The following is a 23,843-nucleotide window of genomic DNA, read 5'->3' on the forward strand; positions in this document are numbered from 1 at the left end:
AGTTCTCTGCCTTTGGCAGAGCAACAGAAGCATCAGATAAGATTGGGAAGGACTGAGTCAGTCTGCACACTGTCCTTCCCTATATTAGTGCCAATAGTAACATCGATGCTAATGGCAGTATTTTAACATCACGGCCCCTTCTGATCCTGCTCCAATTCCTTGAACCACACCTTCCTTCTTGATTTTTTAAAAATACAAGCTGCTTTTTTCCCATGTAGCTTGCAAATTGTTAGTATGCTTTGTAAAAATAGTAATGGCAGATGGCAAGTGAATAAAATATAATTTAAATCCTGGCTTTTTGTCTGCTGGCTGTAATCTCATCTATAAAATGATGATAGCATGACAACCTTGAGTGAGGAATTAAAGGAAGTGGGTGTGAAACGCCCGTCACCTACTGAAAGCTCAAATAGTGGCTACTAGTGGCTAGATGGAAGTGATCACAAGGTGATTTAGAAGTTTATGCCTTTCAAACATACAAGAAAACCTGGAAAAAAGGGCTAGTGTTAACACTGGCAAGAGAGATGAGTATAACTGTAAAGATAAGTCCTTTCAACCATAGAGGTGAATGCTATCATTAAGGAAATCGTGTAGATGACCAGAGATGGGCCATAACATTTAAGGATTTGGAAGAAGAGAATGCCAGAGAATAGTCAAACAGGAAAATGAGAAAAGAATTCCAGAAACCAAGGGGAAAACTTTCAAGCATGTTGGGATGGAAAGTGTTAACAGTGAAGGTGGCCAAGCAGCATTTAAGTATGAAGTCCTGGCAGGTGATAGGCATGTGAGTTCTTTTGGCTCCTTTTAATTTTGGTTCATTTTTATTTCAGAATCAAAACATGGTAACTGAAATCTATGGTTTGTAGGTTTACTTAAAAGTGATAATGCTTTCTTAGTAACTGAAAACTAAATGGTCTCTATAATTAATCCAATTACAATGGGACAATTCACTAATTAATGGCCCAGTGTCTCTCCATTATGGGTAAAAATCTGTTTTGTCATCTGGGTCTTAATATAAAGAAACATGCAATTCTTACATAAGGCCTTATGCAGCATCTCTGGCACAAACTGAGCAAAAAGTCATTTACAAATGTCTTTGTGTAGTCAGCATGTAGCTTTTTTGTTTGATAAATTGATTCCATACAGCTACTCCTGGTTCTTTCTATATCCAGGATATAACAGGTCTGGAGAGAAGCTGTATAATTAATGGATTTACCCCTTTCCTCGGCAGATAGGTAATACATACAAAAGAACTCATGCCCAAATTATAGAATTTTTATTGTTTTCAAATACTATACACACACACACAAAATAAACAGTAGTATTTCTTCATCAACAGATCCAGAAATAGTCCAAATTCAACGTGGTTTCCCCCCTCCCCCCTCTATTTCAGTAGTTTGAATTACTACTAAAATAATCCAATGGTTTCTACTCTTTTCCTTGGATTACTTTGGCTTCATAGGTGTAAGAATTCTTGCTTTATTTCCTACAAGCTCCATAAATTAAGGACATTCCTTTGTAAGAAGGGGATAATTTTAGGAATTGTTTTCTTCTATCACACTTCTTGAATCCTTAAGTATCTGAGCTCTCACTCTTGTTGCGATGTTCTTCTAGTGTCAAACAAGAAACACAGTAGAATAACCAGGATCCCTCTCTGGTGTTCTTAGTAATTACTGTGTTCTAAATTGCTTAAGTATCTGTGAATTTGTAATATTGGATCTTCCACAGAGGCTACTTGGAATAAGATTTCTAAGTTGATGTGTATTTTTCTACATTTATTCTCCCTCTACTTTTTTGTTGCTTCTTTAGAGGCAGAGTGCTTTGCCATAGATCAGATCATTTCTAAATTAAGTTATAGGCAGATGTCTATAAAAGTGTTTCTCCATTTTCTTCTTTTACGACCATCACCAGTACCCACATATACCCATCCCACCTTCCAACCCTATCTCTATCATTTCTCCCATAAAATAAAGAGATTTGAGGATATTTCATTTAACTAAAGAATGTGCCGTCTTCTCCATTTTGCCTTATTAAAAAGACAGTAACAGGGCAGGACATCCAAGAATCAATGTGATGAAAGATGTGATAAAAGCAACAGAAAGACTAACTGGTTGAAAAAATAACTTACCAGCCTTATTGAGTAACCATAGTATCTCTTTTGAAAGACAAATGTATACACATGGATTCCTCTGGGATAATGCTTCAACAACCTTTGCCTTAAAGCCTTTTCAAGTAAATAATTTATGGTAGTCTGATACCATGAAGCAATGATATAAAGCAAATAGTAAAAAATTGTCTTTTTTTTTTTTTTTTAAAAGCCTGGGTACCAGTTGATTATGTAATACAACAAGCTGTTTCCAGACCATTGGTCTCATAATAAATATTGAGACCTGTGCTACTGATACACAGAATTTATTAAGCTTTTCACATGTAATAGAGCATAGTTTCAATTGCATCTGAAGTGCTCACAAAAGCTCCAGCAATCAAGAAGGGCAGCATGGTACTTCATAACAATCAACACTTGTAGCTTTTCAGATTTGGTTTTCATAAGATAATTTATCCCCAAGTAAATCTAGTCATGCTTTTAAAAAATGTTTTAGGTCACTCCAAACTTGGCAATTAACATTTGGCATAAACAATAATAAAACAATCACAACTTGATAAATAACAAATACAACATTGTAGGCCATAACCATATACAGCATAAGGAAAAGATAGTGGTGATGAGTAAGTAACTGCTAGAGTTAATGAGAGTACCTTGGCCTCCATGCAGATACTTCCAGAGGCTTTGGTTCATTCAGCCCTGACACTTTTCAAAACAGGGGGCTATGCCTACAGTATCATTTTGTAATTTCTAACAAACTGAAAACAAGTAAGTAGAAAATGATGAGTTAATTTTTATTAATGCATGAAATCCTCAGGAGTTATCACCAACCCCTTAGTATAAAATTTTTTCAAGTTATATTAGTCATATAACTTGGTGTGCTTATTTTAAATGCTGCTAAGTGAATTAAATGAAGACAGCGTTTCCCCTAATGTGATTGATTTTAGCACTTTTCAGCTGCCTAGATCTAAAAAAAACTTTCAGGCTTTGGAACTAAATGTTTGAGGACAGTGTTCAAATTTCAACCTATTGTTAATACAATATGCTTGATTTAGAATGTTACCTTATAATTTCCTCCAAAACTAAAATTTTAATCTGGTGAAAAGTAAGTAGCTGTAAGTGGCATAATAACCATGGCACTCAAATGGTTACTGTCACAGATGGTGATAAACAAAGGGCTCCACTCTCAGGTCACCTAGGATTTGGAATTACTATACATAATGTCACTTACAAAACTATAAGAAACTGAATACAGAGCGGATTTCTTTAGTCTGGTGTCTTCAGGCACCCAAGATATAAGATACTTTATCCCCAAACGATATTCAAAAATATTCTGTGTAGCTGATAGTTCTTCCCTCGGAGGTAAAGAACATTTCGCCAAAACTTTTTTAATAACCAGGATGCAGATCATTTTAAAGAACAGTCTAATCTAGGAATCAAATATATAGATTCAAAGAGGAAAAACAGAAACCTGTATAGAAGACAAAGATCAAACTGGTAGCCCACACCCAGAGCAATTGTGTAAGTAATTATGATAACCCACAGCTTCTCAGATCATTCTAGTGAGGATCCCCAGGTACTAGATGTGTTTTCATCGTGATATTTCCTAAATAAAGGGCCTGAAATGCACATTAAAGGGTATTTCCCAGGAATAGGAGTGAAGATGCTTTTACATTGTTCAACCCACAAGCTATTTGGTCAAAGGAATATGTAAAGCTCAACAAAAGCACATCTGGTGGAAGTTCATGGCAATGAATGTTGACAAGATGTGCTTGGATCTCGCTTGCAGCATCTGGCAGTGAGTAGCAGAACAAAGGTGGGAGGCTCACAGGCTCTCCTGTGTCTGCTCTGGAAGAGGCTCCGTGGTGGTGGCACTAGCGCTTGCAGTCGAATTCAAGACTTCTCCGAAATCACCACCAGCAGGCTTGTTTCCCCCGACTTTAGACTTTGAAAAGTTCAAAAAGGAAGAGACGTTATGACACACACACTTCGCTGACTCTGCATAAAGTAACTCAAATCTTACTTTGAAGGAAAAATAAACCAGAAGCCTGAGAGCTCAGTGATTATTATATTTGTACAGAATTTAGTACTGTTGTCATGTTCCATGCGGTTTCATAAAAAAACTTATGCAGTTTCCATGCTGAAAATATTCAAATTGGTAAATTCTACCCCTTTACTTTTTCCCCCTATCTGCTTATTGTTCTTTACGGGGAAATTTATCTTTATAAATATAAAATTTATAGAATTTTATAAGACCTGTTATACTAAAGAATCTACTGAACTCTCTTTAGATAATATTTTGTGAAATATTATTGACTAAAACAAAGGAAAGAAATACATGTATGTTTTCCAAACACAAATAATGCTCTTAACTCAGTCATGACTGGCCACAGACTCATTAACAGTCGGAATCTAGTTGAAATTTTCTCTCATTCTTTTTGGCCTGCCATCCAAAATCTTTGAATTGTCTGAAAAATTTGCATAACTTGTATCTACTGTATGGTTATTAAATTTATTAAAACATTCCTTAATTATAAGAAAATGTTAAGAAGACCTCTTGCAATTTATAAGTCTAAAATAACTCCTCCCCACCACTGGTCCCTTCCTACTCCAAGGCCGTGAATGGCAGTAGCACCTCCCAGTCAGACTGCCTTCTTATCCTTGGTCCTTCCCCATCTTGTTCCCCATCCAGTCAATCACTAACTTTTTGTCTGTCACTTCTAAATTCTAAATCTCTCTCAACTCTGTCCCACTGGCACTAGCTCGACTCACATGCCATCAACTTTGGCCTGATCACAACACCTTCCTCCCACCTGTCTCCTTCTCCAGTCTCTCTCCCCTTAGATCTGCAGGGCCGGCAGTGATCTTACTAAAATGCATAGAAGAATGCACAGCTCGGATTGTTTAAAATCTTTCTATGGCTTCCCACTTTTTCTTTAACGTGGTCCACCTATCTCTCTAGCTCTGTCTCTTGCTCTATAACCTATAGCACAGTAAAGTTCCTCAAAGGGTCCCCAAAGCTTCAAACATTCCTTTCAACCTAAGGCCTCCATTTACATTACTGCATCTTCAGAGTGGTCTCTCTGACCTTCCCTCCTGCCAAGGGTGACAGATTCCCACTACTGATCCTCACTGCACCCTTGACTTCCACTGTCCTAGTGCTTTGTTGTTGTTGTTTAGTCACTAAGTCATTTCAAACTCTTTTGTGACCCCATGAACTGTAGCCTGCCAGGCTCCTCTGTCCATGGGATTTTCTAGGCAAGAATACTGGAGTGGGTTGCCATTTCTTTCTCCGTGGCATCTTTCCAACTTAGGGATCAAAACTGCGTCTCCTGCCTCTCCTGCATTGCAAGTGGATTCTTTACCACTGAGCCACTTGGGAAGCCCTTACCCTCCCTTTATTTTCATTGGCCATTTAATTGCCTCAACATCTTCAGAAAGCATCTGTGTCACTCTTGCTCACTGTGGTATTCCCAGTGCCCAATACTCATCTCCTGGTACATGGCAAATGCTCAAGAATCACAGTTAATGACTCAATCCAAAACCTAAATGAAAGTACAAGTAGACCCCATGTTTAACTGAGTATCAATGTAAGTTAGGAAAAACTATATCCCAATCATACAACTATATTTTACAGCTTCCTTTGTGATATTTGTCTAATACATTATATGCTTTTAAAAATTACATTTTTTGAAATCTGAATGGTGCCTAGTCATATTTCAAAAACTGATTTTATAGAGTCTGAATATACTCCGGAGGAAAGTACATAGTAATGACCTGAAGTTTCTCCTCCTCTTCATTGTTAAAAGAACGGAGGCTGCCTGGTTTTCCAGCTAATCATTTCAAAAACTAACACTCAGGGTAGATTTCAAGGAAAGACTATGATATTCCTAAAATTTTGAGAACTGAAACAGAGTAAAACCTTGACTTCTTGGAATGCACAGTTTGTTTTCAAATACCTAAGTAGGAATTAACAAGAATAAAGCAGGCCTCTGGTACTGACCTAAAATAATGACTATGATGTATTTTTTTCTCATCAAATATGTATTAAGTAGCTGCAGTGTGTCAAGGACTCTTCCAGGCCACTGAAAAGCATCAGTGAGCAAAAAGAACAGGGGCCTGCATTTGTGGATTCATTAGAGCATGCATGCTGGGGGCATTAAATGAGCAAGTTGCAGGGCTGTGTGTACAGTATGATTCCTTTTTGAAAAACACATTTATGTAAAAGAGAAAAGGTGGGAGTAGTGTTCCTATATGCAAGAAAAAAAGATCCAGCTTGTGATACAGTGTTTGGTTTTTTTCTATTAGCACACCCTGATTCTGTAATTTTAAAAAGCTGCATTTAAAAAGAAGTGACTCATTACAATTCTGAAAGATAAAATATGAGTATTTTAAAGCTGATATATATGAAATACTTAAGATATCAGTTTTATCTTAATACTTAAGATACTAGTTTTAATTTGTTTTTAAGTTTATTACTTAAAATATTTTATTTTAAAGATATTCACCATAATTACCAGAATTAGTTTTGGAAAAAATGAACATATGGGCTTTGTACAAACTCTGTGGAGAAGGTTGGACAGTGGATGGGAACAAAACATCATTTCTCATCACTTGTGATCCTTGATGATTTTATAGTTTCAAATATAATCTTGAAGATAATGCAATTTACAAATTCATAAAGTTGATTGTTATGGGCAAATGTCCACCTTCACCAAAATCAAAGCAATCAAAAAATAAAAGTGAATCATCATTGATCACCACGGCATCATCATAATAATAAAAATGTCCAATAATTAAGGACTCAAAAAACAACATCCATTATAAGGCTATACAAGCAGCCGTTAAACATAATACTGAAGAATACTTAATGATACAGAAAAATGTTTATGATTTATGGTTAATTCTTTTTTTAAAAAAATACTTATTTGGCTGCATCAGGTCTTAGTTGTAGCATACAAGATCTTCCTTGTGTCATGCAGGATCTTTCACTGTGGTGCCCAGACTCCCTAATTGCGATTCTCCGGCTTAGTTGCTCCACAGCATGTGGGATCTTAGTTCCCCAACCAGGGATCTAATCTAAGTCCATTGCATTGCAAGACAGATTCTTAACTACTGGACCACCAGGGAAGTCCCTAGTTAATTTTTTTTTTTTAAAGTGTAACAGTATAGTCCTACAACATATCACTATCCCTGGGTTGTAGGACCATTTTTTTGTGTTTTATTTTTTGTGCTTTTCTATATTGTTTTTAATTTTCTACAATGAGATTTGTATTATATTTTGTCCAATTACAAAAGTATTTGAAGTGAATAATACAAAAAGGAGCACAAACTTCTGAAGTACTACTTTTAAAAATTATACATTTCTTTTCAGCACTTATGCTGTCATACTACAATATATACTGAAAAAATTTTATTAAGAGTATGTATCACTTTGGTTGGTTTAGTCACTAAGTCGTGTCCAACTCTTGTGACCCCATGGACTGTAGCCTGCCAGGGTCCTCTGTCCATGGGATTCGCCAGACAAGAATACTGGAGTGGGTTGCCATTTCCTTCTCCAATATATCACCTTAAATATCCATTAATAAGGTAAGGATTAAAGTTATTAGAGTTCTTTAAAAATTTTTGAAAGGAAATTCTAATTTGAATAATCTACCCACAACAAAGAAAGTTCAGGCACCAAACAAGATAACAGAAAGACCCTGTTCATTTCTTTACTTGCCTTTAAGTTTTCGACCTTTTCTTCAAATGATTTGAAAGTTGGAGAGTTTCTATGGAGAGAAAAGAAAAACAGATAATAAAATTACACACACTGAACAAAAATTTCAACAATTCAGAAAACATTATTAGTTGACTGTATTCCCCTTCGCCATTATTCTCAATCAGCAAAAGAACACACAAACCATATGTAACACCTGTATCACAGGCATACATACAAATGGTATCTTATTATGTGAGATTATCAACTTCTGTTCTAAGATTTCTACAACAATCTTTTTGATTCTTTGAACAGAGCCAGTGTTAGACATACAGATAAAACACATGTGTGAGAAGAGGGAACAAAGTCAGGTACAACACTGAGTCTACCAATTCCTCAACCAACCTGTCACCGTATAAGAAAAAGCCACTGTTAGCTCAGTCTGACTTTGGTTAAAGTGCTACAGTCTAGAACTAACGTTTAAATTCATATGTTGCCGGGCAAGATTTCTACCCGAACCCACGTCAGCTCAGGAGGGCAGGACAAGCAAACCACAGGAGGCTCCACACCAGAGATCCTGATTCCCAGGAGCCGCATAACGGAGAAACAAAGACCAAAACGAAGGGAGGAGCAGGAAGCTGGATTTGGCCACTTCACAAAGCTGCCCCAATGAACAGAGGCCCTCCAAGCCCACAGGAAGCCTCTCCCGTGCCTTCACACTCATCCACGTTAGTTAGGGAGGATCACAGTGCCTGTGTGTCGCTTTCTCCTGGGTTTCCCAAGCTTTTATACTATCCACCTGACCTCCAATACACTTCCTACTACCATGATGAAATATGAGAAGAAGGAAAAATGGGCTTCCCCCTTCCCACCATGGTGACGGGCAGTCGGTCCCAAAGGGTGGTCCCCAGACCAGCTGTATCAGTAGCCCTTGGGAAGTTGTTAGCAAAGCAGATTTTCAGGTCCCACCCCAGGCTTAGAGAATCAGAAAGTCGACATAGGCCCACCAAGCGGGACTTGTAACAAACCCTCCAGATAGTCCCAATGGACACTAAAGTTCAAGTCAAGTGTACACTGTTGAAAAATCCTCTGCCTCTATAGAGAGGTCAGGTGAGACAGTAAAGTGCTTACTGATGGAAGAGGACACAGAATCAGATCCCAGTTGGTTCCAGATGTCACAATGGGAGGAGGGAAGTAGAAATGGGGAGGATGAGAGAAAGGGAGACTGTAACTAAAGCTAATGTGAACAGAGGAAGTGGGCCACCTACATCCATGAAAAGAAAAGGGTGACCAGATGAGCAGTGTTCAATTTGTTTTTAATTAAACACATTCCAGAATGAAACAATTTAACACATTTACAAAATAAAGTAGAAATAATAATTCCTTTTTAAAATCACAAACATTTAGTGGATTTCTTACACCAGCCTAATAACATTGGGAGGACCAACTGAAAGCTGGTAACAGGTTTCACAGCTTGTTTAGAGCAGACTTCTAGCTCCTACTTCAGAACAGTTCAAGAGAAACATCTGGATAAAAAGTAAGAAAGCATCAGACCAACTACATTTTGTGAAAATATACTTTACCTCATAGCAGGCATGCTAATTGAGTGTTGAATGGAGCGTATGCTAAGAGGCAGCATTAAAAAGAGACAGAAATGGAGTTAGTAAAGTGGCGAATAGATATTACAAAAAGCAAACAAAACTTAGTTTTCTAGAATCTTGTTCTTCTGGCACCATAAAGAATTACTTGCTTTTTGAGGTGGAGGGGATCAAAGTTAGCACAACAAAACTTTTATTCATGAGCCAATCTGATTCCAGTAGTTCATAATTCAGCTAATAAATCAACTTGGCATTTTTATAGCACTTTGAAAACTGTCGCGTGCTTTCACCAGTACCTGTAAGGCATCTGGCATCAAGGCTCAAGAGTTAATAATTTATAGGTCACAACAGAATCATAAATGGAACTTAGGTCTTTGAACTCCTAATCCAGTGTTCACCACCTCCCCTCAAAAGATAAAGCACATACATACAGGCATGTACGTACGTACGTACACACACACACACACACACACACACACACACACACACACACGAGACCACTGAACAGTCCCTGCAGCCATCATTCTCCCACACATTTAGTACCAGAACAGAAAGGTTTCAGAGTCACTATCTGACAACTTCAAGTGACTTTAAAATGACATATCACTTCTTAGTAGCAGTAGTCAGTTTCCTAGTAAGAAACCTGTACTTGCTCTTAATTAAACTAAATGTCCTTATAAGGCCATTCAAGTAACATTTGGCCCCCTGTCATTATACAACTTGCAGTTATCAATCAGCCTTGAGCATACGCCTATATGCATTCCCTTTCCTGACTGGTGGTGGGTAGAAGCCCTGTTCTGCACAGGGCAGATCAAGAGGAGACGGGGAGTATAAAAAGGGAAGCAGAGAGCGCTCACTGCCACTCCTTTGGGGTCAGCCTGCTCCCACGTCTTGGGAATGTACTATCCCCTCTGTTTAATAAAAGAACTGTAACTCAGCTGTAACCAGTCAATCGTTTCGAATCCTTGCTACACTGAGACAGGAACTGAGAAATCCTGTCTCTGTGAGCTGTAATTAGTCTATCGTCCCAAATCTTTGTTACAACAAGACAAGAACAGAGGGAGAGAGAGAAATCGACCTGACATGAAGTTGCCTCTATTGCCACAGCCACCTTGCCAAAGCCACCTTCTACCACCAGTAGAGTTCCACCCACCAAAGCTAGTCTTCTGGTAATCTACAAATTGTTTAGACTGAATGAAAAGAAAAACAAAACTATTTGATACAATTAAGATTCTTATCCTGGGATTGTGTAATTAAAAATACTAAGGCACTAATCAGTTAGTGGTAGGCACTTGAGCTAAAAACTCGTGGAGGTTTTGATGTTGAGGAAGATATTTTTGGGTAACAGGTAAAAGTTGTAAGAATACACAGGAAGACAATTCCCAAAGAAAGATTTGCATATGAGCAGAGAGAGAGGAAGAGGAAAGGAAGGAGAGATGACCATGCAGAAAAGAGGGCTCAAATGGGAGAGATAGGAGCTTCTTGGTTTCTTTGGGCTCTAGAAGCTACCTTGACTTCTAACAGCTTTCCAATCTGCAGGCCTAGTCTGGATGGGCCTGGGCTTGCTTCCTTTCCTTGCCTTGAATTCCAAAACAACTTTCATTCTGTGCAACGCATTTCCCTTTTTAGGTGAGCAAAGTCACAGTTTTCTCTTCTTCTTAACCAAAAGACTCTTCACTAGAACATTTTGGCAGAAATAATCAAATTCTGGCAGAAGAAAGTACATAGTGGCTAAGCCTGTGATGTCATTTGTCCACAGGACTCACACAGTGAATTCCATAGTATCAACAAAATGAGAAAATGGGTGGATAAAGTAAGTACAAATTCAGAAATGGACAGTCATTGTCCCTAAGCATCTACATAAAAGATCATTTCCTCCAGGGGCCATCTGGTGTGCTCTGTGTCCCTTTAAGCCAGGAGACAAGTTAGTTTAAAGGAACTAGGGCAAAGGCAGAGTGAGGAGAAAGATCATAAAAGTGAATTAATTCTAGATGCATCAAGTTGACTACGAAGTCAACATCCAGGGCACAAGTCAATTCAGGATTAAGTTCCATAAGAAACAAGTCCTGATCATGAAAGTTGAAAAACTGAATTGTAAATGTCACCTGGAATTTTCAGGGGATGAAGAACTAAAACAGGAAAGCAGTGGGGAGCTATGCATGACTCATCACGGGGTCCTCCCTGGATTAGGTAAGAGAAGGATGGTGGTGGAGCATCACTGAGAGGGGACATCACGGGGACAGGGGAGACTGACCAATAGGGTAAACAGTTAGGAGAAGACTCAATAATGTTGGAAATATAGACAACTTTTAAAAAGTATTTTGTTTTTACAACATTATCATAGGAAAGAACTACCAACACGCTTCTAAGAAAACCAAAGCAGAAATGATAATTTGGGGGCCTTTTAACTTATTAAGTGCCTCAGTTCAGTTCAGTTCACTTCAGTGGCTCAGACGTGTCCGACTCTTGGCGACCCCATGAACCGCAGCACGCCAGGTCTCCCTGTCTATCACCAACTCCTGGAGTTCACCCAAACCCATGTCCATCGAGTCAGTGATGCCATCCAACCATCTCATCCTCTGTCATCCCCTTCTCCTCCTGTCCTCAATCTTTCCCAGCATCAGGGTCTTTTCAAATGAGTCAGCTCTTCGCATAGGTGACCAAAGTATTGGAGTTTCAGCTTCAACATCAGTCCTACCAATGAACACCCTAGCAGGTGCCAAAGATGTTTGTGATATAACTTAAAGAATGTTAAAAATGATCTCTTTGAGAATTCTAAGAAATAGTACAGCATCTCCTGTAGAGGACTTTAGGGTCCTTTATGGGATAATGATAAAGTTACTCTTGCTGGTATTGCACTTCAGTCAGCAGCTACGGCAGATAAAGAATTTAAACATTTGAGTACCATGAAGGAGGCACCCACTAAATATGTGTAAGTGCCAATGTATAACAAAAAGCATGGAAGTGATTACAATAAGGTGTTCATTTTGTGATAAACACTGAGTTGAATTTCTGTATGTGTTACTTTTCACAATAAGAAAAGACTAAAAAGAACAGAGAATGAAATCAGAGTAATACAAAGTCAAAGTGTTCCCATTTTTGAAGTAACCATCACAGCAGCAAGAAGAAGGAGTGCATAGCAACTTCAAGACCAACCAGGGCTTCTCTACCTGAATGTCTCTACAACTCATATTCAGATGAAATTTTATTTTATCGGTGGCTAGTCTGTAATCTAACAATTGGGCAGCTGTCTTTGCATTTCTAGCTTCCCTATGCAAGGTTACACAAGGTTTCGACTTGCTTCAACTTACATATCACCTCCAACTTCCCTGACATTCAAATATAACATGGAAAACTTCAAAAGCAAAAAGCCACGTTGCTGCTGGACCAGAACATCTAATAGATGTTAATATATTGGGAAGATTAGCTAGCATCTATAAAGCAAATTTTGTTGCAAGTTTTTCCAAGTGGATTTCAACCCTCAAAGATAGTAACCTATAATCAAAGCAGGAATGTAAATCTGGATTCCTCAAAACACTAAAGGAAAAAAATCAAAGAGGACAACCTGACTCTCACTCAGACACACTAAGTACTTTACAATCTAATATTTACTCTTACTTTGGAAGTTATTCTTTTAAAAAGCTGAATTGACTTTTTAAATTTTTGTTGTTTCTCACACAGTTGTTTGAACTCTTCATCCCTAATATTAAAGAGGGGAAAAGGAGAAGGAAGAATGTAGCAAATGGCAGACAAGAGAAAGAAGAGAGGCTAGTCAACATGGATCAAAGCATACTGTGTGCCAAGCATGCTTTTAAGAGCCATCCATGTATTATTATTGCCCTTTGCCCTCAAAATAATCTCTTGATCATAGGTGATGAACCAAAGTAACTGCCGGACAGTGGCTGGACGGTTGAAGTCTTAAGCTATCATCGCCCTGGGGAGACAGAACAAGGCAGAGGGGACCACAGGCTCCTGAACTCGTGTGTGCCTTGGTTCAAGTCCTGGCCTTTAGCCGAATGGCTGTGTGACCATGGGGAAGTCACTTAACCTCTCTGTGGCTCAGTTTTCCTCATCTGAAAAATCAAAAAAACTAATAGTGCCTACTATAACTGTTTACCATTATATTATTATTCTAGATGACTTTATTTTTATTTATTTATGTAGATGGCTGTGTTGGGTCTTAGTTATTGCATGCAGGATCTCCCTTGCATCATTCAGGATCTTTTGTAGGAGCTCACGGACTCTCTAGTTGTGGTGTGCAGGCTTAACTGCCCCATGGCATGTGGATCTTGGTTCCCTGACCATTAATTGAACATGTGTACCCTTCATTTCAAGGCACATTCTTTTTTTTTTTTTTTTTCATTTATTTTTATTTCAAGGCAGATTCTTAGCCACTGGACCACTAGGGAAGTCCCTACAGATGACTTTAACTGAAACACACATTAATACTTATCTAAGATTATATCCTTTAAAGCTTTCAAGTTTCACCCAGCTATTATTTTGGTTGGTAACTCAAACCCTACAGTCCAGGACAGTGCCTGGCACAAAGCTGTCATTCTACAAATACTCTTGAATTAAAGAATGAATGAATAAATAACTGCAGCAACTGAAATCAGGATGTATGAGCATGAAAGACAGGAAAGTGCATTAAAGTTCTTCAAATTCTGGCACTTCCCTGGTGGTCCAGTGGTTAAGATGCCACACTCCCAATGCAGGGGGCCCAGGTTCAATACCTGGTCAGGGAACTAGATCCCACATGCTGCAACTAACATCTGGCACAGCCAAATAAAATTTTAAAACCTTTTCAAATTCAAATCAAAAGGTACCCTATTATAACAAAAGAGATAATTTCTTATTAAGTAGTAGAAATTTTCAGCAAAATGGAATCGTCTAGAATAACTTGAATGAGCCCCAAACCAATTTAAAAAAATTAGAGGCTTACATGAAGAGACTCACAGGCCAAAAGCAGTTTCCTTTGAAGAGAAAGGCAATTCCTCCTGAACATACCAGAAATATTTGTCTAACGAGGCTGCTGAATTATTACAGCATGCTCTTAATAACATGAACATCAATTAAACACCTGCACTAAGTGAAATGAAAATGCTCCTTTAAAGTTTCTCTCAACTAAAATAAAGGCACGAGTCCGTGTTTACCCTGTATGTGCAGAAAACAAGCCAATAGCAGGGGAGTGACTATGAACACACCACCTGGGGACAAGATGTCTGTCCTCAGAGGGCTCCTCTGGCCTGTCGCTGACACCTAATTGTGAGGTTGTCAAAAACAGGCATCTCTCTCTCTCTCTGTCTCTTCCCTCTCTTCCTCCTTTCTTCTCTCCCTCTCTTTCCCTCTCTCTCCTTCTCCCCCTCCCTCCCCTCCTCTTCCTCTTCCTTACTCACCCACCCAAGGCATAGACAATATCTACACCTCAAGTGCTAACTTATTAACTGATAATGTATTAATAGTACAATCAAAACTGTTGCTGGCTCTAACAATGCAAGTCAGCAAAATGTCCACAATTCCATCAGAGACTGAAATCCTCGCCACAAGTCTTCTGGTTTAGCATGAACTTGGAACAAAGGGTAGTCAACAGGATTACCCAGCTACTGCAAGCACTGGCAAAAAGGGGCCCTGCATCCATTTCCATGAGAAGAAAGGCCGTGCAGCTCAGATGGAAACCCTCAAGCCTGCTGCCCATGCTCCTCTCCTTGTACAGTTCTTGAGGGCATATAGTCAGTATTTGCCTCTGTGACTCACTCACCTAAAAAGATGTAGGTTTTTAATAGGTTTGATAGGTTTTAATAGGATAATAGGTTCTTAAAATGTTTTCTATTATATATGTTGTACATATTCCTATTATGTTTTCATATATTTTCTATTATATATAAATCAGATTACAATCAGAACACCTTGATTGAGAAATTATTTTTTAAAGTGACATTAACTCAACTTTTCAGTTGAGTTCAGTGCAGTTGCTCAGTTGTATCCAACTCTTTGCAACCCCATGCACTGTGGCACGCCAGACTTCCCTGTCCATCAACAACTCCTGGACTTTGCTCAAACGCGTGTCTATCGAATCGGTGATGCCATCCAACCATCTCATCCTCTGTCGTCCCCTTCTCCTCCCACCTTCAGTCTTTCCCAGCATCAGGGTCTTTTCAAATGTGTCAGTTATTTGCATCAGGTGGCCAAAGTATTGGAGTTTCAGCTTCACCATCAGTCCTTCCAATGAACACCCAGAACTGATCTCTTTTAGGATGGACTGGTTGGATCTCCTTGTAGTCCAGGGGACTCTCAAAAGCCTTCTCCAACACCACAGTTCAAAAGCATCAATTCTTTGGTGCTCAGCTTTCTTTATGGTCCAACTCTTACATCCATACATGACTACTGGAAAAACCACAGCTTTGACTATACAGACTTCTGTTGGCAAAGTAATGTCTCTGCTTTTAAATATGCTATGTTGGTCATAGCTTTTCTTCCAAGGAACAAGCATCTTTTAATTTCATGGCTGCAGTCACCATCTGCAGTGATTTTGGAGCCAAAAAAAAAAAAAAATAAAGTTTGCCACTGTTTCCATTGTTTTCCCATTTATTTGCTGTGAAGTAATAGGACCAGATGCCATGATCTTAGTTTTCTGAATGTTGAGGTTTAAGCCAACTTTTTCATTCTCCTCTTTCACTTTCATCAAGAGGCTCTTTGGTTCTTCTTCACTTTCTGCCATAAGGGTGGTGTCCCCTGCATATCTGAGGTTATTGGTATTTCTCCCAACAAGCTTGATTCCAGCTTGTGCTTCATCCAGTCCAGCATTTCACATGATGTACTCTGCATAGCAGTTAAATAAGCAGGGTGACAATATTCCTTTTCCATTTGGAACCAATCTGCTGTTCCATGTCCAGTTCTAACTTTTGCTTCTTGACCTGCATACAGATTTCTCAGGAGGCAGGTAAGGTGGTTTCGTATTCCCATCTCTTGAAGAATTTTCCACAGTTTGTTGTGATCCATATAGTCAAAGGCTTTGGCACAGTCAATAAAGCAGATGTTTTTCTGGAATGCTCTTGCTTTTTCAATGATCCAATGGATGCTGGCAATTTGATCTCTGGTTCCTCTGCCTTTTCTCAATCCAGCTTGAACATCTGGAAGTTCACAGTTCACGTACTGTTGAAGCTTAGCTTGGAGAATTTTGAGCATTACTTTGCTAGTGTGTGAGATGAGGGCAATTGTGCAGTAGTTTGAACATTCTTTGGCATTGCCTTTCTTTGGGATTGGAAGCACTTTGGGACTGTGAAGCACTTTCACAGCATCATCTTTTAGGATTTGAAATTGCTCAACTGGAATTCCACCACCTCCACTACTTTGTTCGTAGGGATGCTTCCTAAGGCCCACTTGACTTCACATTCCAGGATGTCTGGCTCTAGGTGAGTGATCACACCATTGTGGTTATCTGGGTCATGAAGATCTTTTTTGTACAGTTCTTCTGTGTATTCTTGCCACCTCTTCTTAATATCTTCTGCTTCTGTTAGGTCCACACCATTTCCATCCTTTATTGTGCCCATCTTTGCATGAAATGTTCCCCTGTTATCTCGAATTTGCTTGAAGAGATTTCTAGTCTTTCCCCTTCTATTGTTTTCCTCTATTTCTTTGCACTGATCACTGAGGAAGGCTTTCTTATCTCTCTCTGCTATTCTTTGGAACTCTGCCTTCAAATGGATATATCTTTCCTTTTCTCCTTTGCCTTTAGCTTCTCTTCATTTCTCAGCTATTTATAAGGCCTCCGCAGACAACCATTTTGCCTTTTTGCATTTCTTTTTCTTGGGGATGATCTTGATCACTGCCTCCTGTACAATATCACGAACCTCCGTCCACAGTTCTTCAGGCACGCTGTCTATCAGATCTAATCCCTTGAATCTGTCACGTCCACTGTATAATTGTAAGGAATTTAATTTAGGTCATACCTGAATGGTCTAGTGGTTTTCCGTACTTTCTTCAACTTAAGTCTGAATTTGGCAATAAGGAGTTCATGATCTGAGCCACAGTCAGCTCCCGGTCTTGTTTTTGCTGACTGTATAGAGCTTCTCCATCAGCATCTGCAATGTCCCACACTGTCCGTGGAGCGTGTTTCTGTCTAAATAAACCTACTTCTTATTTATCACTTTGTCTCTCACTGGATTCTTTCTGAGATGAAACATCAAAAGCCTGAGCTTCATTAGGTCCTGAAACCAGATGCCAACCAGTAAGGTCTTTACTCAATTTTTAACCTGTAAGACATAATTCCAAAATGTAGCTCTTTTATATCTCCCACTTCCAAGTTGTAACATGAACCCTAACTTTAACCAGGACCTGCACTGATACATAATATATTGATACACAAAGAATACATTATTCATTAATAACTAGGCTGAAAATGTAGATAGAATATGATCTTAATTGCATTTTTTAAATGAAATGAAAAAAAGTGACTGTGTAAGCAGCAAGAAAAGAGCTGCCCAACTCATATTATTTCCAGTGAATTAATAAGACAGCATACACTGAGCCATACTTAAGTACATTTGCTTAATCTTCTCAAAGGTATACAGAAGAAATGGTGGTATGAACTGATGAAATCCTTCTTCAACAGCACTTACATAGTTTTATTATTTCTGTTTATACTATAACTAGTGTTGCTTTATAATCAGGTATGAACAGGGCTCTTCCATTCTTTTGAGGCCACACCACACAGCATGCGGGATCTTAGTTCCCTGCTGGACAGTGGTTAAGAATCCATCTTGCAATGCAGAGGACGTGGGTTCGATCCTCAGTCAGGGAGTTAAGATCTCACATGTCACAGAGCAAAGAAACCCAAGTGCCACAACAACTGAGCTGGCATGACACAATGATGATACCAAGGGCTGCAACTAAGACCCAAGGCAGCCAAATAAATAAAAACAGTGATAATAAGGCCCCACAACACAGCATGCGGGACTTTAGTTCTCCAACCAGGGGTTGAAGCTGTGCCCTAGGAATGCAGCGTCTTACCCACTAGATGACCAGGGAAGTCCCAGGGCTCTTCCATTCTTAACTCATTCTTGGACCCCAACTCCCTTCCCCAGCTCTATGCATTCAAAGATTTTAAGCTCTTTCTTAATAAGAACTGTGTCTGGCATAGGCTATAGCCTTTGGATCCATCCACGGTGTGCACCTTAATGTTAGCAGAATGGATTATGTGGGTGAACACATCCTCACACAACTCCATAACGTTAGATAAAATTCTCTTAATAGTCTCCTAAAGCACTTAGGCCATTTTCAGTTGAACACCAAAGATACAGAATTGATTCCTATCACTGATTTCTTGGTTGTTGTTTTTTTTTTTTTAAGCACAATTCTAACTATAAATAGTTTAACACTCAGTTTGTTTATCTCCCTGACTTACTCTTTCAGAGATAAGTGAGAGAAAGCCTCAGCTACAAGCACCTATTTGATTACTTAAGAAGGCACAATGCTAGCCACAGCAAATGACTGCTTGAGAAGACAATTCACGTTAATAGGAACAGAGATAGAGACTAGTGTGTTAACTTCCCGACTTATACTCAAAAGACCTTCTTCCACCTTCGTTTTCTCTAACTACTAACTGGATAATCAGAGAGTCTGCATGGGAGGGAGAGGAGAGGTTTGCTCAATATCACAGAGATTCCTTCCAGAAGGGATGGCTTGGGCTGACATCTTTTTAATGTGCTTTCTTTTTTGGCCTGATACACTTTATTTCTCCTTTTGCAGCTATGAAATGTCCTTGCGTGCAGAGTTACAGAATACAACGCGTGTAAGGAAATAATAAAATAGTAAACACTAGAAGCTAACAAAACAAGTAATAAAACATGCTGAATCATGGTATATTATCTTAGGCATATTTTACCATAATAAAAAAAAAAAAAAAAAAAGTCAGAGTAGCCTGCAAAGAAAAAAGACTAACACTGTGAGACAGCACAGATGCGTCTGTTACAACTGCATAATGGGAGCCAGGTGAAGGGGGATTCCAACATCCTGACATAGGCACCAAAGAAATTAAAGCATCAAAAACAAACAAACAAAGTCAGACATTAAAAGGGAGGAATTCTGCATGCCATGGTAAAGCTGATTCTTTTTTACCAAACACACACACACACAAAGAGAAAGTAAAATGTCAAAATCATTTCCATATCCCTTGAATCATGTGTCGAATTATTCTCCTTTTAATGTGTCCATTACCCATGGTATACAAGAAACCCTCCCTTGAATATAGGAATGCACCAGAGAAAAGATATTCCAAAATGCAAAATTATGTGGTGGACAAACACGACCATCCAATGTGGCATCATAGCCTAAGCACACTTGTCTTAGACGAGAGCTGGGCTACAGCGATGGTTCACACTCTCCTTACCTAAAGGAATGTGAAAAGGCTTGCAATCTGCAAGAAGCCAGAGTAAGCATTAAAAAAGAAAGGAAGTTCTGGTAAATCTAAAACAATTAAATAACCTACTTTTTAAGAGCTGTGTAAAGTTTTAACTGAATTCTAAAGGGCTACACAATCGGGAGTTAGCACAGAAAGAAAAGAGCTTACCGAAGAGAAGTATATATAATGGTCAAAAGGGTTTAAGAGAGCTGTGTTTATTACATTGTGTTGAAATGACAATAGTCCAAATACAATGAGCAAATCATTGGGTATTTTTGGTACAAAGTATAAGACCAATTAACCAAACTTATTCAACCAACAAAATTCTGGTTGTAAAATCTACTTTCCCCACAAAAAGAAAACACAAGGTCATGCAATCTGAAGGGTTTAAAAAAAAAAGAAAACAAAACACATAAATCTTGCAGGCCAACAGAAGCACAGCCAATTTAATCCACATTTGTCACTTTCAGCACTATTTTAATCCACGTGGGGGGTGGCCTGAGGTTACCGGTGGACACAAAAGCACTCTGAAGTGGTTGTATCAAAATGGCCAGGAAAATTCTGCAAACACATTGAAAATAAAATGCAAAATAAAAAGCAATAGCTCCAAACAAGATTTTGGCCTGGGCATGAACATAGATGGTACAAAGCAGTACACGAATGAGCATGTGGCAAGCACACCATGGGCTAAAGATGCACCACCCGGAAGTGAAGGCAGGACAGAGTGCTCCCGGCTCATCCCCACCAGACCCCAGGCTCCGCTCACAACCACAGGTCTGCAACCACATACTTACCCCACATGATCAAGAGGGGCTAGGAGGAGGAAAGGTCACAACCAGAATTTTTTAACAACTTTAAATGTATTCATAAGATAATCAGTTTGAAGGCTATGCCTAGAAGGATTTAGGGATGCATTTCAGGTCCTGGTTTGAAGGAGGGCTCTTCCTCACTCAAACAGGGGGGGAGTCCAACATCAGCCAGTAGCAGGCAGGAAAGAAATGCAACCACGATAACAGATTTTAATCTGCCTCAGCTTAATTAAGCAAGGAAAAATGAGGACGTACTTCACATCTTCCAGCTTTTTGGTGATGACAGAGCCAACAGACGAAAAAGCAGCTGAAGCCTTCTGTCCAGCCTGAGATAAGGTTTCAGAGGTCTTCTTGTACCTATATTAAATCATAAAAGAACAGAGCAAAGAAAGTAAGCTAACCTTTCCAATATCCATTATGTGGTGACAGAGTATGAGATGGTTAGATGGCATCACCGACTCAGTGGACACACATGTGTGCCTGCTAAGTTGCTTCAACTGTGCCCGACTCTTTATGACCCTACGTAGCAGCAAACTCTGGGAGATAGTGAAGCACAGGGAAGCCTGGCATGCTGCAGTCCATGGGGTTGCAAAGAGTAGGACACAACTTAGCAAGTGAATAACAACGATCTTTTTAATTTCCATTACGTAGAGTTCAGTGATCACCATCTCTTGGAGAACTCTGAAGAAAAAAAAAAAAACAGAACATCCAAAATTCTTCATGACTGCCAAGTCAACATCATCACATCATCTTTTACTTAACCACCATTCCAAACACAACCTTCTGCAGCAGCCTGGGACAGCTAGAAAGGCCTGTAAAGGCAAGGCTGAAGAAATCTGGGTAAGAGTTAAAAACAGTTATGAAGCCAAGATCAAAATGGGCCAGAGGTTAAATGAAACTATGTCTTTTATTTTCTTTTTTCCTTTTTCACTTAAGCTAAATAAAAAACAAAAATGAAATCAAATTCCTCACATTCCTTTCACAACTTATTTCCTAAAAAGGGACCAGAAGCAAGGTGGGATCCAGGAGTACTTTTTAATCACCCAAATCAATTTGGGGCAGCATAAAGAGATTTTTCAGTTTTCCCTATATGTAGTTACCAAATAAGGACTGGTGCATTCTCAACAGGGTACATAAAAGGTAACAACACTTCAAATGACTCGAGTGGGACATTTGCTGTAGCACAAAAGCAGAAAATTTACCACCTCCCTCCTCCCATCTACGCAGGGATTAGTGAAGGGAAAAACTAAGACAGACAAAGGAATATGGTTCTTACCCCAAAGAGGTTAAAATCCCCACATTGTAGAAAGGGGTGTTCAGGCATTTTTACTTACCTCGTCAAGATCAAATACCAAAAAAAAGAAAAAGAGAAAATGTTTCAGGTGATACAAGGAATGGCGTCCTGCATGTTCTCCCACTGCCTACTTATATGGATAGAAAGGGAACCAAGCGGGTGGGTAACCCTGTACTGTCATCTTAGGACGCAGTCAGCCTTGCTGGTGCTGGTCACCGGCTCAGCAGACGGGACTGCATAGGGAACACCGTTCGCAGACTCGGGAGACGAAGCTGCATCTTGATAACCCTGTATCAAAACCGTGTGACCAAAAAGGACCAGAAGATTAAGGAGTGGTCCTCTGTCATTGGCACACATCAGAGACAGTGACCTGGGAGAATCTCATGCCATGTATAGAGCAGGGTTAAAAAAAAAATAAAAAGACTCTGTACTTGGCCAGATCTTAGTTCAAACAGTGCCTCCAGACTTTGAGAGATCTGTGACCTCAACACTGATCCGATCCTGTTTCCTCATCTAAGGCTATCTCACTACCCACTCTACTGGGTTATTCTGAGGACCAAGTGACTCATGTATATATCTGGTAAGTCAGTATATAACATTTTAAGAGCTTAGATTTTATTTCTTCAACTCACATAGGAGGCTGGTTTTCTCTCTATACCCTAGAACAGTCCAAAAGACCAGTTAGAGAAGACTCAGATACACTTGAGAACGGGGGTGGTGGGGAAGGTTGCCCTGTGCAGTATAGACAAAAGCTGCAGAAACCTCCTCGGTCTCTTTCCACCCCTCCCCGCTTCCAGACAAAAACAGCAAAGTGTCCCCTAGGTTCTCTAGAAAAAGGTAGGGTCAAGGGCACATACGCAGATGTAGCTGTCACATCTTGCCACCCTTTGGCAATGTTCTGTTTTAGTTCCTGTAGTGAATTGATCCCAAGTTTCCGCTTGATCTCCGCTAGGTGCTTCTCTTTTGCTGCTAACACTTGAGACAGAGTCTGGATTTCTTCTTCCACCTGTGAGGAGCGGGGTTGGGGTAGGAATAAAGTCAAAGAGTTAAGATGATGTGCCCAAAATTATACTCAAAATTTTAGTCATTTTAAAATATTTTGGATTCATTTCTCTGCTTCTTTTAAAGCAATATAATATGTTAAGCAAACGGGTTGCTTGTTGATCTCTCCTGTAAAGCTGCTTTTCTCTCTTCTCTATATTTCAGTCTTGAGTTGTTCTCAGTCTCTCCCCTCTTCCTATACTTCCTTACTCAGTTATGTCACAGAGGTTCAGGATTCAAACCTTTACACAGATAATATTCAAATTATTCTAGCAGCTACTCTCCTGACTGCTGGGTCTGCATTTCCAGATGAACATTGATGCATGAATGCCCATAAAAACTCACATTTATGTATTAAGTTAAACTAATCTGAAGTGAAAAGTGAAAGTGTTAGTTGCTCAGTTGTGTCCAACTCTTTGAAACCCCATGGACTGTAGGCCGCCAGGCTTCACTTGTCCATGGGATTCTCCAGGGAAGAGGACTGGAGTGGGAAGCCATACCCTTCTCCAGGGGTTCTTCCTGACCCAGGGATCGATCACACAAACAATCTGAATTCCCACCAAAATACACACAACCATGACAGATCAAAACACAGCCATATTGCATACTTCATATAAGTTTATGCATGCATGCATGCTAAGTCCCTTCAGTAGTGCCTGATTCTTTATGACCCTATGGACTGTAACCCACCAGACTCTTCTGTCCACAAGATTCTCTAGGCAAGAATATTAGAGTGGGTTGCCATTCTCTCCTTCAGGGTATCTTCCCAAACCAGGGGTTGAACACATGTGTCTTGTGTCTCCTTTATTGGCAGGTGGGTTTGTTTTTTTTTTTGTTTGTTTGTTTTTTTACCACTAGCACTACCGGGAAAGCCCCATATGAGTTTATACTTCCAATATAAAT

The 23,843-nt window shown here is 39.4% G+C and overlaps 1 protein-coding gene across 2 annotated transcripts in view; it reads right to left on the bottom strand.

Moving 5' to 3' along the window:
• Window positions 1-2,393: 2,393 nt before the first annotated feature.
• TPD52 (tumor protein D52) overlaps window positions 2,394-23,843 on the bottom strand; it is a 120,870-nt gene continuing 99,420 nt past the window's right edge. For both annotated transcript variants that reach the window (XM_061123545.1, XM_061123544.1), the window contains exons 3-6: window positions 22,757-22,905; window positions 20,861-20,962; window positions 7,824-7,872; window positions 2,394-4,046 (exon numbers count right to left, since the gene is read on the bottom strand). In XM_061123545.1, the coding sequence (XP_060979528.1) occupies window positions 3,927-4,046; window positions 7,824-7,872; window positions 20,861-20,962; window positions 22,757-22,905 (420 nt within the window). In that variant the 3' untranslated portion in view covers window positions 2,394-3,926. The remainder of the gene's footprint in view (window positions 4,047-7,823; window positions 7,873-20,860; window positions 20,963-22,756; window positions 22,906-23,843) is intronic.

This window comes from Dama dama, chromosome 21, assembly GCF_033118175.1.
Source record: "Dama dama isolate Ldn47 chromosome 21, ASM3311817v1, whole genome shotgun sequence".
In the NCBI taxonomy this organism is placed as follows: Eukaryota; Metazoa; Chordata; class Mammalia; order Artiodactyla; family Cervidae; genus Dama; species Dama dama.